Genomic DNA, 14,853 nt, shown 5'->3' with positions numbered 1-14,853 from the left:
TCATAAATATTTAAAACAGTGGAGTACATTTTTTTCTGGATTCTTTAATAATTTGATTGTAAAACTTTTATTTAACAAGGATGCTTTAAATTGATCAAAAGTGATGATGTTACAAAATATTTCTATTTCAGGTAAATGCTGTTCTTCTGAACTTGAACTTCATATTAATCAAAGAAAGCTTCTACTAAAAATTCTTCCTAGCTGTTTTCAACACAATATTAATAATAATAATAAATGTTTTTTTTGAACAGCAAATCAGAATATTAGAAAATTCAGGTTTGAGATCAGAAATAAATTACATTTTAAAATATATTCAAAGAGAAAACGGTTATTTTGAATAGTAAAAATATTTCAAAATGTTACTATTTTGCTGTACTTTGGATCAAATAAATGCATGCTTGGTGAGCATAAGAAACTTCTTTACAAACATTAAAAAAACGTACTGTTCAAAAACGTTTGACTGGTAGTGTACCTATCACTAGGTTCAGGCTATTATATCTGCCATTTATCTAATGTAGGTTCACGTCTTTGTGTCAATGAATTAATTGCCCTCACATTATGGAAACTGCTAGTGGCTATGCAGTTCAGAGTAACTTTGCAATGCATCATAAAATGTACTAATGTAGACGCATGTCTTCTCGAAGTCATGGAAGCTGACCTAATTAAAATAACCACGATAATCACTCCACCAGTAGTGGTAAATCGCATTTCTAGCCATTAGAATTTAGTGTACGCTGCTAACTAACTGCGCTTGTTATTAGAACAGATGGTTTGAGAGGAAGTTGTGTGCGCATGCGCAGTGCGCCTGCATAGAGCCGAAGCGCAGACAGCGCTATGAGAGACAAGAGAGAGAAAAACACCCCTTATCTGTAGAGAAAGGCTCAAAAGTTCACTCGTTTCGCACAAAATCCTTTCTACGACTCACTCAGGTCCCATATCGTACCGTGTTTCTATGTCTGTGATGCGGAGTGTCTGAGAGGTTTGTAACATTATTTTTTTTTCTTGTATTTTAACCACCGCTCTGCGCACTGACACAAAGACAGATGCTTACTCGATCTACACCATTATGTGCTGCTTTGGTACAAACAAATCAGATCCGTGCGGGGTTTAGGAGAAGGATCTTTCTTTGTTTCGGCCGTGAAGCAACATTGTTGACTCGGCTTTGTTATGGTTCTGTCTCTTGTTTGGGCCGTGCATGAAATTTAGGCCAAACGAGACGAGCCTTGGTTGGCTAACTTGGTTTCCTTGACTCCTTTTCTCTTCGTTTTCCGCATCAGTTGCACGGCGAGCGGATCTAACCGAAAGGCGACAAGCGTTCGACGTTCATATGTGTCGACAAACTTGTTCGAACGCGGTAAGAAACGCCGTTATCGATATATAAGTGAAACTTGGGGCGGATGGGGTTGGCTTCGTAGCGCATTACAACGATGTCCGATTCGCGAAAGAATTGTTCTTTTGAGTCGGTTCTTATTAGTGATTCAATTGATCCAGTTCACATAACCGGTATGAACAATTTGTTCGTGATTACGGAATCGTTTCGAGCGGTAATTAGCATATTGACAATCGAGAATCGACTCTTTCGGACTCGAATGATAACTCAACGACTCGTTGATTCGAGAACTTATGTTTCATTTATGAACTATTATTTTTTTATTTCGTATGAAATGTAAATAAAGTTGAATACAGTTCGATTTTTTTATTTAAAGAAGCCTCTTCTGCTTACCAAGCCTGCATTTATTTACAACAAAAGCAGTAATATTGTGAAATAGTTTTACCATTTAAAATAACTGCTTTCTATTTGAATATATTTTAAATTATAATTTATTCCTTTGATCAAAGCTACATTTTCAGCATCATTACTTCGGTCTTCAGTGTCACATGATCCTTCAGAAGTTATACTAATATGCTGATTTACTGTTCAAGAAACTTTTATTATTATTATTATATTTAAAACAGTTGAGAAAGATCCAAAGATCAGCATTTATCTGAAATAAAAAGCTTTTGTGCAGCATTTTACACTTTACCATTCAAAAGCTTCAGTCAGTATAATTATAGAAATTAATATTTAGCAATAACATGCATAATGTTACATAATATTTCTATTTTAAAATAAATGCTGTTCTTCTGAACTTTATATTCATCAAAGAAACCTGAAGAAATTCTACTCAGCTGTTTTCAATATAATAAAAATAATAAATTGTATTTAAATCAGTGACTGGAGTAATGATGCTAAAATTCAGCTTTGAAGTCACAGGAATAAATTACATTTTAAAATATATTCAAATAGAATATAGTTACTTTAAATAATAAAAATATAGATTTTTAAAAATTACCGTTTTTGCTGTACTGTACTTTGTGTACCAAATAAATACAAGCTTCGTGAGCAAAAGAGACTTCTTTAAGAAACATTACAAATCTTACTATCAAAAAACTGTTGACTGGTAGTGTATATACCACACATTTTTCAAAGGTATTCCTGCCCTGCTGAAAAAATAGACACCATCACAAAAGTTTGTATTGGTTTTACTGGTTATAATGGAACTTGCTTTTAATGGAAACTGTAATGGAAACTAATTGAATCCGTTCTATTGGTGGCTTGTTAAAACCACTAAATCATAATGGAAAATGTCCCAAAACACACTCCAGAAAACCAACTTTTAAAAGTTGATGGTTTGTAATGGTATTTGCAGTTGTAGTGGAAACCATTAGAATTTCTGTGATGGTTTCTGTTGTTTTTTCGGTCAATATGTTGATATTTTATTTTATTTTATTTTTTAAAATGATTTGCCCAATAGCAGTGTCAACTTGAACATTTGAAAAAAGGGTTTCTCCCTAGTTGTTTTAAATTATTCCATTCCAAAATCTTGAAAAGGCAATTCCTTCGTGCAATTTTTAGTGACTTTCCTGACTGACTGTGGGGTTTTTGACCATAGGGGCTCTGCAATGTTTTTTAAAACGTTTTTAGTTATAGTTTATTTTGTGTCTGTTTTAGATTTTATGTTCTCCTTAATGTCTGTTCCTGTGCTTTGCATCAATTAAGCAAACATCATAATGTCCTTTGCACTTTTTGCTGTGTTCTTTAACTTCTCGGATGACAGAACGTTCCCAAACATCCAAATTAGTCTTAGATCATCTTGTTCACCCAACTCAACATTTACATACCCATATCAGCGTGATGATGTCAGTAGTCTATAGTCAGAAGTGTGGGCTGCAGAGCGTTTGGGACAGATTTTGATGCTGTGCCAGTGTAGATGTGGTGTTAAAATGCTGTTATTCCTGCCAGGGTTCATTGAGTCTCTGCTGAGAGTGGCATCCCACAGAACTGCCCTCATCTGCCAAGCTCTCCGCTCTGGAAGCCTCGCAAAACTCCCACAAGTGAGATTCAGCATTCTTACTGAGGTGAGTGTGTGCGCTTTTTTTGTGAGGTCAGTCATGGTGTGTAGACGAGTTATTGGTGAAGTCTGATTTGTCATGTACAGCTGGCACATTGATGTGTTTCATCCAATACAAGTTAAGCTCAGTTGACTCCATCTGTAGCATATTGTTGATTGCCACAGTGCATAATCAATAACTCATACAGTTGTTGTAAATGTTTATAGTTTCAAAATATTATACCAAATAGTAATAGAATTGCTCACTGCTCATGTCTTTTTTTTTTGTGTTATCATGATGACGCAAGGATGGCCCTAGTCTGCACACGTTCACAATATCTGATGATGAAAAACAGCCAGACATCATGCAAATGAAATCAGTTTGCTTTGTTTTTACTGACACTTGTTCATGTCATGACAACATTCACAGATATGAGATATTCAAAGAAAAAAAGTAGTTTTCTATCATGTTTACAGCTCGAATAATAACAAAGTTGAACATATTGCTTGCATTTAGTTCATCTGTGATTTTGTAAACTAATGGACAAGGTGATAATCAACATTATACAACAAATGCTTTTGACTGATTTTGTACTGAACATACTAGAAGTAATATACATTACCCGTCAAAAGTTTTGAACAGGAAGATTTTTTTTGTCTCCTACTCATCAAGCCTGCATTTGTTTGATCCAAAGTACAGCAAAAACAGTACAATTTTCAAATATTTTTTACAATTTAAAATTACCTTTTATTTCAATATATTTTAAAATGTAATTTTTCATGTGATTTTAAAGCTGAATTTTTAGCATCATTACTCCAGTCACATGATCCTTCAGAAATCATTCTAATATTCTGATTTGCTGCTTAAAAACATGTATTATTATTATTATTATATTGAAAACAGCTGAGTAGAATTTTAATCAATTTAAAGCATCCTTGCTAAATAAAAGTATTAATTTCTATAATTTTTTTCCAAAAAAAAAAATACTGACTACAAGCTTTTGAATAGTATAGTTTATAATGTTACAAAAGCTTTTCATTTCAGATAAACACTGATCTTTGGATCTTTCTATTAATCAAAGATTCCTGAAAAAATGTACTCAACTGTTTTAAATATTGATAATATTAATTAGAAATGTTTCTTGAACAGCAAATCAACATATTAGAATGTTTTCTGAAGGATCATGTGACTAAAGACTGGAGTCATGATACTGAAAATTTAGTAAAAATATTTCAAAATTGTACTGTTTTTGGTGAGGCTTGGTGAGCAGAAGAGACTTCTTTAAAAACATTAAAAATCTTACTGTTTAAAAAAACTTCCGACTGGTAGTGTATGTTGTGTTTTTGTGTTCCAAGTTAAGTTAAACACTAGAGTTTCGCTGATTTTCACTACATAGATGCATGTTTGATTAATTCTTCATCTGTGTGTTTAGGATGGCTTGTTTCGAGACTGAGCTCAGTATGCAGTGTTAGTCATTGTTCCCAGTCACGGCTGTGTCTCTGAGCTTGAGCCCAGGGATGACATGGAAACACCACCTGCTGATCTCTGAACACAAGGTATTGTTTGACTTTATTCATTCTCAGTGACCTCTTGTATTACTCAATTTGTGCTATTACTGCTGGTCATTACTATGGCATCTACAGTATTATTCAGAACTTAAGGGTCACCCAAGGGTCAAAAACAATCTGTTTCTATGGAAATATTAAGCAGAACTACTATTTTCAACACTGATAATAATAGACATGTTTCTTGAGCAGAAAATCAGCAGCTTAGAATGATTACTGAAGGATCTTGTGATTATTGAAGACTTGAGGAATGATGCTGCACACTGATACTTCAGAAGGAAACACAATACATTGAATTTGAAGATCAGGGTAAATTGAACTTATTTGTCTTCTGGGAAACATGTAAGTATCTTCTGATACTAAATTTAAAAATATATATATTTAGGCAAAATAAGAAAAAGTTTTCACCCCCAGCTCTTATTGCTTAGTTTTTCCTTCTGGAGCATCAGTGAACATTTGAACCTTGTGTAATAGTTGTAAATGAGTCCTCAGTTGTCCTCAGTGTGAAAAGATGAATCTCAAAATCATACAGTGTTTGTTGGACGGGGTTCAAATACACAAAAATGCTAAAAACAAAGAATTTGTGGAGCCTAAAAGATTTTTCTGAAGACCAGCAGGCAGTTTAACTTAAGGACAAACCAGGGATTCATGAACAACTATCACTAAACAAAAACAAAACAAAAAAACACAGCTTTGGATCATTTCAGGTAACAACACAGTATTAAGAATCAAGTGTATGTAAACTTTTGAATGGGGTCTTTTTTATAAATTGAACCACTATTTTCTCTTGTGGACTGTATGTAAACGCCTTTTATGTAAAATTTTATTCAGGTCAGTACTAAATAAAAAATAACATGCATTTTATATGATCCCTCTTATTTTGGTAAAATAATTACCATTTTGCAAATTCTGCAGGGTGTATGTAAACTTTTGACCTCAAAGTCTCAAAAGTCCACAAAAGTTTAGTTTCCTTGCCGAACACAGTCTAAAGGTATAATTGAATGCTTTTGCTGTTAGCAACCACTATATATAAACTTTGACCTAATAGCGTACCTCAGTTGTGATTATTTATAGACGTTGGAGAGAGCTGCCATGTGATTGTAACCACTTCTGGTATTGGGAAATCATATTGACTCATTGACCTGTTTTGACTATGGTTACATAGTTTTGTCTTGGTTTTGTGCAGTGAGCTAAATCAGGGACGTGGAAGGGTGAAAGCAGGCCATGTCACGGGTTCCCACACCCCCTCCCCCCGGGGAAATGACATCAGGACCTGTGGCGGAAAGCTGGTGTTATACACAGGTGAGAGAGGCTGTGCTAGCATTAATCATTCTGAGTTGAGAGCCCCAGTCTTAAATATCTTTCTGTTTTTTTATGTTCATTGACAGGTGAAAGTCGTGAAGTTTTCTTACATGTGGACGATTAACAACTTCAGCTTCTGTCGGGAGGAGATGGGAGAAGTCGTAAGGAGCTCGACCTTCTCCTCAGGCCCCAACGACAAGATGAAATGGTGTGTTTCACCACCTGAGTGTTGTTGAAAGCTCTCAAGTGGGCTCTTAATTCTTCTGTCTAATGCTTCACCACCCTGCCCGCCCAAACACAACTCACTCACATACACGCACAAATACAGGCTTGACCTTTCCAAATATCATTGTCTGTAAAACAACAGTGGCCTGTTTTGATTTAGGTTGGGTTTGCACAAAGCCGTCCGGGACAAATTGTGAGAATCGCAAAAGATTCCTTTTGTCACCGACGGCCGATTGATTGCTTTTAGGATGGATGTTAGTCTCTGATGAAGATCTGACACTAGCAGACGTTTCGATCACAGTCTGGCAGTGCAACTGCTCCTACGATGGCCGTTCCCAGACTAAAAAATGAAAATTACACATTTATGAGTCATATAACATAGTTTTGTTGTCAAATTACAGAATTGTGTGGTAATGGATGTTCAGAAGCAGTGTTGTCCATGCTTTTTCAGTGGTTTAAAATAATGATCCAAAGTTTAGAATATATATTTTTTTAATGCTGATAAAAGAAGTTGCATTAATTTAAATAAAAGTGACAGCTTTTCACTAGGGATGTAACAATATCAAATTTTCATGATATGATATTATCTCAATATTAAGTCCACATTACAATATTTATTGTGATATTTAAAAAAAAAAAAAGACAAATGACGACGTAGGGAAAAAAATGAAAATGTTGTACATTTAAAGTTAAATTATTCTATCTAATGCACTTTAAGAGTTTAAAATAAGAGTTGTACAAGAATAATAGCCATGTATTATAAAACAATTACACTGTAAAATAAATGAAAATAAATATTTCATAGGTATACTATTTTTGCCTTTCACTACAATAGGGAAATTACAATACTTAGATTACTTAGATTATTGAGATACTAGATATTTTGAATTTGGACTGCAGTAACATTATCGATGTAAACTGCTAGCTGTCAGCAATTCATACTACACTTTTAAGCATTTATTTTGACGAAAACAGCAGTTGAGCTATTATTTTGATGGAAAACTCCAGCTTCAGTGAAAACAGGCTTACAAAAACAAGTCTTACTACAAATCTAATGAAAGGCTGTAATCATAAGCCGCAAAAATCAAGCATAACTGATTGCCGTTGTGTTCCAAAACTTGTGTTAAACTGCAATAAACGAGTTCACTGCATTCACTGTGAACTGAGCCGTTCTGAGGCGTGGAAAACACCAGATCACGAGCTGATTGTCTGAACTAAGTGCACACTTCGCTTGGAAATGTGCAGTGAAAACAGACTTGATGAAGGGATTAAGCCATATTGTGCTTCGGTTTTAATTAATTTGACAGATACTGTGCCAAAGCACAATGGCCCAAAACACAACTTTAAAGACCTTTTTTGTTAGAATAAGAAGTTTAAATTTTAAAAACAAAAACTATTAAGCAGCAAAAAATATTTTTGACATTTCGACATTGAGCAGCAAATCGGCATATTAAAATTATTTCTGTGAGATTGAAGACAGAAGTAATGGCTAAAAAATCAACATTGCCATCACAGGAATAAATTACATTTTTAAAAAATATTTTAAAATAGTAAACAGTTATTTTAAATTGTAATGTTTTACAATGTTACTGTTTTTACTTTATTTTTAATCAAATTAATGCAGCCTTGATGAGCATAAGAGACTTCTTCCAAAAACATAAAAAATCGTAATCATTTTAAACATTTGACTTCTGATATATGTTTATATTAGAATTTCATTGCATAAGGACACGTACAGTTATTTTAAACTATTTTAATCTTGCAATTTTTTCTCTCTTATTTTTTCTGCAGGTGTTTGCGAGTGAACCCTAAGGGTCTAGATGATGAGAGTAAAGATTATCTTTCTCTATACTTATTGCTTGTTAGTTGCCCAAAAAGTGAAGTGAGAGCAAAGTTCAAGTTTTCTTTATTAAACGCCAAAAGAGAAGAAACTAAAGCCATGGGTAAGGATTTTCCAAATATTCACAGAATTGAGTTTGAATTTGCAGGCCATTTGTGGCCTTTGTGCTTGTGTTTTTAAGTATTTAAAGTTCAAGTTTAGACTTTATTCTCAAAACATTTTGTCTTTATTCTTAAAACATTTTGACTTTATTCTCGTAATATTTTGACTTTATTCTCGAAACATTTCTTCTTTATTTTCGCAATATTTTGAATTTATTCTTGAAACATTTCGTCTTTATTCTTGATACATTTCAAATTTATTCTCATAATATTTTGACTTTATTCTCAACATTTCGTCTTTATTCTTGAAACATTTCGTCTTTATTCTCGAAACATTTCGTCTTTATTCTCGAAGCATTTCGACTTTATTCTCAAAACATTTCGTCTTTATTCTCGAAACATTTCGACTTCATTTTCGTCATATTTCGACTTTATTCTCGTAATATTTTGTCTTTATTCTCAAAACGTTTCGTCTTTATTCTCGAAGCATTTCCACTTTATTCTCAAAACACTTCGTCTTTATTCTTGAAACATTTCGACTTTATTCTCGTAATATTTTGTCTTTATTCTCAAAACATTTTCTCTTTATTCTTGAAACATTTCGTCTTTTGTCGAAGCATTTCGACTTTATTCTTGAAACATTTCGTCTTTTGTCGAAGCATTTCGACTTTATTCTTGAAACATTTCGTCTTTTGTCGAAGCATTTCGACTTTATTCTTGAAACATTTCGACTTTATTCTCGTAATATTTTGTCTTTATTCTCAAAACATTTTCTCTTTATTCTTGAAACATTTCGTCTTTTGTCGAAGCATTTCGACTTTATTCTTGAAACATTTCGTCTTTATTCTCGAAACATTTCGTCTTTATTCTTGAAACATTTCGTCTTTATTCTCGAAACATTTCGACTTTATTCTCGAAACATTTCGTCTTTATTCTTGAAACATTTCGTCTTTATTCTCGAAGCATTTCGACTTTATTCTCAACTCTTCGTCTTTATTCTTGAAACATTTAGTCTTTATTCTCGAAACGTTTTGTCTTTATTCTCAAAGCATTTCAACTTTATTCTCAACTCTTCGTCTTTATTCTCGAAACATTTAGTCTTTTCTCAAAACATTTACTCTTTTCTCGAAACATTTAGTCTTTTTTCGAAACATTTCGTCTTTATTCTTGAAACATTTCGTCTTTATTCTCGTAATATTTTGTCTTTATTCTCAAAACATTTTCTCTTTATTCTTGAAACATTTTGTCTTTTCTTGAAGCATTTCGACTTTATTCTTGAAACATTTCGTCTTTATTCTCGAAACATTTTGTCTTTATTCTTGAAATATTTCATCTTTATTCTCGAAACATTTCGACTTTATTCTCAAAACACTTTGTCTTTATTCTTGAAACATTTTGTCTTTATTCTCGAAACATTTCGTCTTTATTCTCGAAACATTTCGTCTTTATTCTCGAAGCATTTCGACTTTATTCTCAAAACTCTTCGTCTTTATTCTTGAAACATTTCGTCTTTATTCTCGAAACATTTCGTCTTTATTCTCGAAACATTGCGTCTTTATTCTCGAAGCATTTCGACTTTATTCTCAAAACTCTTCGTCTTTATTCTTGGAACATTTCGTCTTTTCTCGAAGCATTTCGACTTTATTCTCAAAACACTTCATCTTTATTCTTGAAACATTTCGTCTTTATTCTCGAAACATTTTCTCTTTATTCTCGAAGCATTTCAACTTTATTCTCAAAACTCTTCGTCTTTATTCTTGAAACATTTCGTCTTTTCTCTAAACATTTCGTCTTTATTCTTGAAACATTTAGTCTTTTCTCGAAACATTTCATCTTTTCTCGAAACATTTCGTCTTTTCTCGAAACATTTTGACTTTATTCTCAAAACTCTTCGTCTTTATTCTTGAAACATTTCGTCTTTATTCTCAAAACTCTTCGTCTTTATTCTCGAAACATTTAGTCTTTATTCTCGAAGCATTTCGACTTTATTCTCAAAACTCTTCGTCTTTATTCTTGAAACATTTCGTCTTTTCTCGAAACATTTCGTCTTTTCTCGAAGCATTTCGACTTTATTCTCAAAACACTTCATCTTTATTCTTGAAACATTTCGTCTTTATTCTCGAAACATTTCGTCTTTATTCTCGAAGCATTTCGACTTTATTCTCAAAACACTTCATCTTTATTCTTGAAACATTTCGTCTTTATTCTCGAAACATTTCGTCTTTATTCTCGAAGCATTTCGACTTTATTCTCAAAACACTTCATCTTTATTCTTGAAACATTTCGTCTTTATTCTCGAAGCATTTCGACTTTATTCTCAAAACACTTCATCTTTATTCTCGAAGCATTTCGACTTTATTCTCAAAACACTTCATCTTTATTCTCGAAACATTTCGTCTTTATTCTCGAAGCATTTCGACTTTATTCTCAAAACACTTCATCATTATTCTTGAAACATTTCGTCTTTATTCTCGAAGCATTTCGACTTTATTCTCAAAACACTTCATCTTTATTCTCGAAGCATTTCGACTTTATTCTCAAAACTCTTCGTCTTTATTCTTGAAACATTTCGTCTTTTCTCTAAACATTTCGTCTTTATTCTTGAAACATTTAGTCTTTTCTCGAAACATTTCGTCTTTTCTCGAAACATTTCGTCTTTTCTCGAAACATTTCGTCTTTTCTCGAAACATTTCGTCTTTTCTCGAAACATTTCGACTTTATTCTCAAAACTCTTCGTCTTTATTCTTAAAACATTTCGTCTTTATTCTCGAAACATTTCGTCTTTATTCTCAAAACTCTTCGTCTTTATTCTCGAAACATTTCGTCTTTATTCTCGAAGCATTTCGACTTTATTCTCAAAACTCTTCGTCTTTATTCTTGAAACATTTCGTCTTTTCTCAACATTTCGTCTTTTCTCGAAGCATTTCGACTTTATTCTCAAAACACTTCATCTTTATTCTCGAAACATTTCGTCTTTATTCTCGAAACATTTCGTCTTTATTCTCGAAGCATTTCGACTTTATTCTCAAAACACTTCATCTTTATTCTTGAAACATTTCGTCTTTATTCTCGAAACATTTCGTCTTTATTCTCGAAGCATTTCGACTTTATTCTCAAAACACTTCATCTTTATTCTTGGAACATTTCGTCTTTATTCTTGAAACATTTCGTCTTTATTCTCGAAACATTTCGTCTTTATTCTCGAAGCATTTCGACTTTTCTCGAAGCATTTCGACTTTATTCTCAAAACTCTTCGTCTTTATTCTTGAAACATTTTGTCTTTTCTCTAAACATTTCGTCTTTATTCTTGAAACATTTAGTCTTTTCTCGAAACATTTCGTCTTTTCTCGAAACATTTCGTCTTTTCTCGAAACATTTCGTCTTTTCTCGAAACATTTCGTCTTTTCTCGAAACATTTCGACTTTATTCTCAAAACTCTTCGTCTTTATTCTTAAAACATTTCGTCTTTATTCTCGAAACATTTCGTCTTTATTCTCAAAACTCTTCGTCTTTATTCTCGAAACATTTCGTCTTTATTCTCGAAGCATTTCGACTTTATTCTCAAAACTCTTCGTCTTTATTCTTGAAACATTTCGTCTTTTCTCGAAACATTTCGTCTTTTCTCGAAGCATTTCGACTTTATTCTCAAAACACTTCATCTTTATTCTTGAAACATTTCGTCTTTATTCTCGAAACTCTTCGTCTTTATTCTCGAAACATTTCGACTTTATTCTCAAAACTCTTCGTCTTTATTCTTAAAACATTTCGTCTTTATTCTCGAAACATTTCGTCTTTATTCTCAAAACTCTTCGTCTTTATTCGTGAAACATTTCGTCTTTTCTCTAAACATTTCGTCTTTATTCTTGAAACATTTCGTCTTTTCTCGAAACATTTCATCTTTTCTCGAAACATTTCGACTTTATTCTCAAAACACTTCGTCTTTATTCTTGAAACATTTCGACTTTATTCTCGTAATATTTTGTCTTTATTCTCAAAACACTTCGTCTTTATTCTTGAAACATTTCGTCTTTATTCTCAACATTTCGTTTTTATTTTTGCAATATTTCAACTTCATTCTCGAAACATTTCGTCTTTATTCTTGAAACATTTCAAATTTATTCTCATAATATTTTGTCTTTATTCTCAAAACACTTCGTCTTTATTCTTGAAACACTTCGTCTTTATTCTTGAAACATTTCGTCTTTATTCTCGAAGCATTTCGACTTTATTCTCAAAACTCTTCGTCTTTATTCTTGAAACATTTCGTCTTTTCTCTAAACATTTCGTCTTTTCTCGAAAAATTTCGTCTTTTCTCGAAACATTTTGTCTTTTCTTGAAACATTTCGTCTTTTCTCTAAACATTTTGTCTTTTCTCGAAACATTTCGTCTTTATTCTTGAAACATTTCAAATTTATTCTCATCATATTTTGTCTTTATTCTCAAAACACTTCGTCTTTATTCTTGAAACATTTCGTCTTTTCTCGAAACATTTCGTCTTTATTTTCGCAATATTTCAACTTTATTCTCAAAACATTTCATCTTTGTTCTTGAAACATTTCGTCTTTATTCTCAAAACATTTCAAATTTATTCTCAAAACATTTCGTCTTTATTCTCAAAACATTTCAAATTTATTCTCATAATATTTTGACTTTATTCTCGAAACATTTTGTCTTTATTCTCGTAATATTTCAAATTCATTCTCGTAATATTTCGACTTATTTTTGAAACATTTTGACTTTATTCTCAAAACATTTCGTCTTTATTCTCCAAACATTTCGTCTTTATTCTCGTAATATTTTGACTTTATTCCCGAAACATTTCAACTTTATTCTCGTAATATAAGTATTTAAGTATTTAAAATTCAAGTAATGCGATATTAAATATGTGTTCTGAGTTTGTCACACCACAGAAAAATGTTATTAACCACAGCAAAATTTGAATGGTAAATAAAATAAGATCAGAATCTTGAAAAAATAAGAGTACTCTTTGCTCTCAAATGTTGGGGGTGGGGCTGCCATGCCAAGAAATCAGAGTTAAACTGTGTGAGAACATCTTGATAATGTCAGAAAACTTTGATAAAAAGGTATGTAATGGATTCCAAACAAACAAAAATTCACTGTTATTACAACAGTATTTACACAACTATCAATAATTTGTTGACCAGTTACTACTTAATTTTGTTCAGTCTATGGTGCAAAAAGGTCGCATTAGCAATTAAAGAAAAAACATTTAAGCAAAATATGATCAGGTCAGAGTGTCTAAATTACTTTTACTGGTAGTCCACTGTATGAAGAATTTTTGGATGTAATATGTCACAGTTTACTTTTTATCCTCACTTACATAAATTAACTATAGTGTCCTGCACCCACTAGTAAAAAATATCAAAAATTATATTTGGTGTCTGAATAATTTTTGGTTTGACTGTAGTTTAGTCTTTGTAATGTTTTCGGCAATACATTTCTAATGTGTTTAGAAACAAAACTGTGAATTGACACAGACTTTGTGTTTATAAGTATTTGTACTTGTGTTTTCTTCCCATACTTCAGAAAGCCAAAGAGCCTACCGCTTCGTCCAGGGAAAAGACTGGGGCTTCAAGAAGTTCATCAGGAGAGATTTCTTGTTGGACGAAGCTAACGGACTTCTTCCTGATGACAAGCTCACTCTGTTCTGTGAGGTACCGTATCGTCTAATGTTTCATGTATACTAAATGTTTTGGTGTGGCAATGTCCTTGCTTCAAACCACTGACTCATTTGTTTAGGTTAGTGTGGTCCAGGACTCTGTAAACATCTCTGGCCAGTCGAACACGAACATGCTGAAGGTTCCAGAGTGTCAGCTTTCCGACGACCTGGGTAACCTGTGGGAAGGCTCCAGGTTCACAGATTGCAGCTTGTTCGTGGGAGGGCAAGAGTTCAAAGCGCACAAATCCATACTGGCAGGTGAGATTAAACATCCCAACGTGCCGTTGACAGACGTTTGGGGTAGACCCAGATTTTGCCTTGCTAAAAAGACAAGCTGCACAGACAATAGAGAACGTTCAGCTGAATGATAATGAGGCACATGATGAATTTGGCAGTACTTTACACACGGATGATTCATTTGAAACTGATGATTCATGTTTCCTTTGACAGCGAGGTCACCGGTATTCAATGCCATGTTTGAACACAAAATGGAAGAGAGTAAAAAAGTAAGTGATAAGGTGTGCACTACCTACATGTCAGAAATGGACAAACCAACTGTTGATTCTTTAGAACAGGGGTCACCACACTCGGTCCTGGAGGGCCGGTGTCCTACAGAGTTTAGCTCCAACCCTAATCAAACACACCTGAACCAGCTTATCAAGGTCTTAATATGTATACTTGAAACTTCCAGGCAGGTGTGTTGAGGCAAGTTGGAGCTAAACTCTGCAGGACACCGGCCCTCCAGGACCGAGTTTGGTGATCCCTGCT

At 33.1% G+C, this 14,853-nt stretch overlaps 1 protein-coding gene across 1 annotated transcript in view; it reads left to right on the top strand.

Moving 5' to 3' along the window:
* Nucleotides 1-820: 820 nt before the first annotated feature.
* spoplb (speckle type BTB/POZ protein like b) overlaps nucleotides 821-14,853 on the top strand; it is a 19,056-nt gene continuing 5,023 nt past the window's right edge. The window contains exons 1-9 of the mRNA XM_073825852.1: nucleotides 821-979; nucleotides 3,284-3,399; nucleotides 4,805-4,928; nucleotides 6,124-6,239; nucleotides 6,326-6,447; nucleotides 8,256-8,407; nucleotides 13,953-14,080; nucleotides 14,166-14,343; nucleotides 14,536-14,591. Coding sequence (XP_073681953.1) covers nucleotides 6,162-6,239; nucleotides 6,326-6,447; nucleotides 8,256-8,407; nucleotides 13,953-14,080; nucleotides 14,166-14,343; nucleotides 14,536-14,591 — 714 coding nt within the window. The 5' untranslated portion in view covers nucleotides 821-979; nucleotides 3,284-3,399; nucleotides 4,805-4,928; nucleotides 6,124-6,161. The remainder of the gene's footprint in view (nucleotides 980-3,283; nucleotides 3,400-4,804; nucleotides 4,929-6,123; nucleotides 6,240-6,325; nucleotides 6,448-8,255; nucleotides 8,408-13,952; nucleotides 14,081-14,165; nucleotides 14,344-14,535; nucleotides 14,592-14,853) is intronic.

The sequence above is a fragment of the Garra rufa genome, chromosome 20, assembly GCF_049309525.1.
Source record: "Garra rufa chromosome 20, GarRuf1.0, whole genome shotgun sequence".
Lineage (NCBI taxonomy): Eukaryota > Metazoa > Chordata > Actinopteri > Cypriniformes > Cyprinidae > Garra > Garra rufa.
Note: the sequence above shows the minus strand (reverse complement) of the source record. Positions and strands in the feature narration are given on the sequence as shown.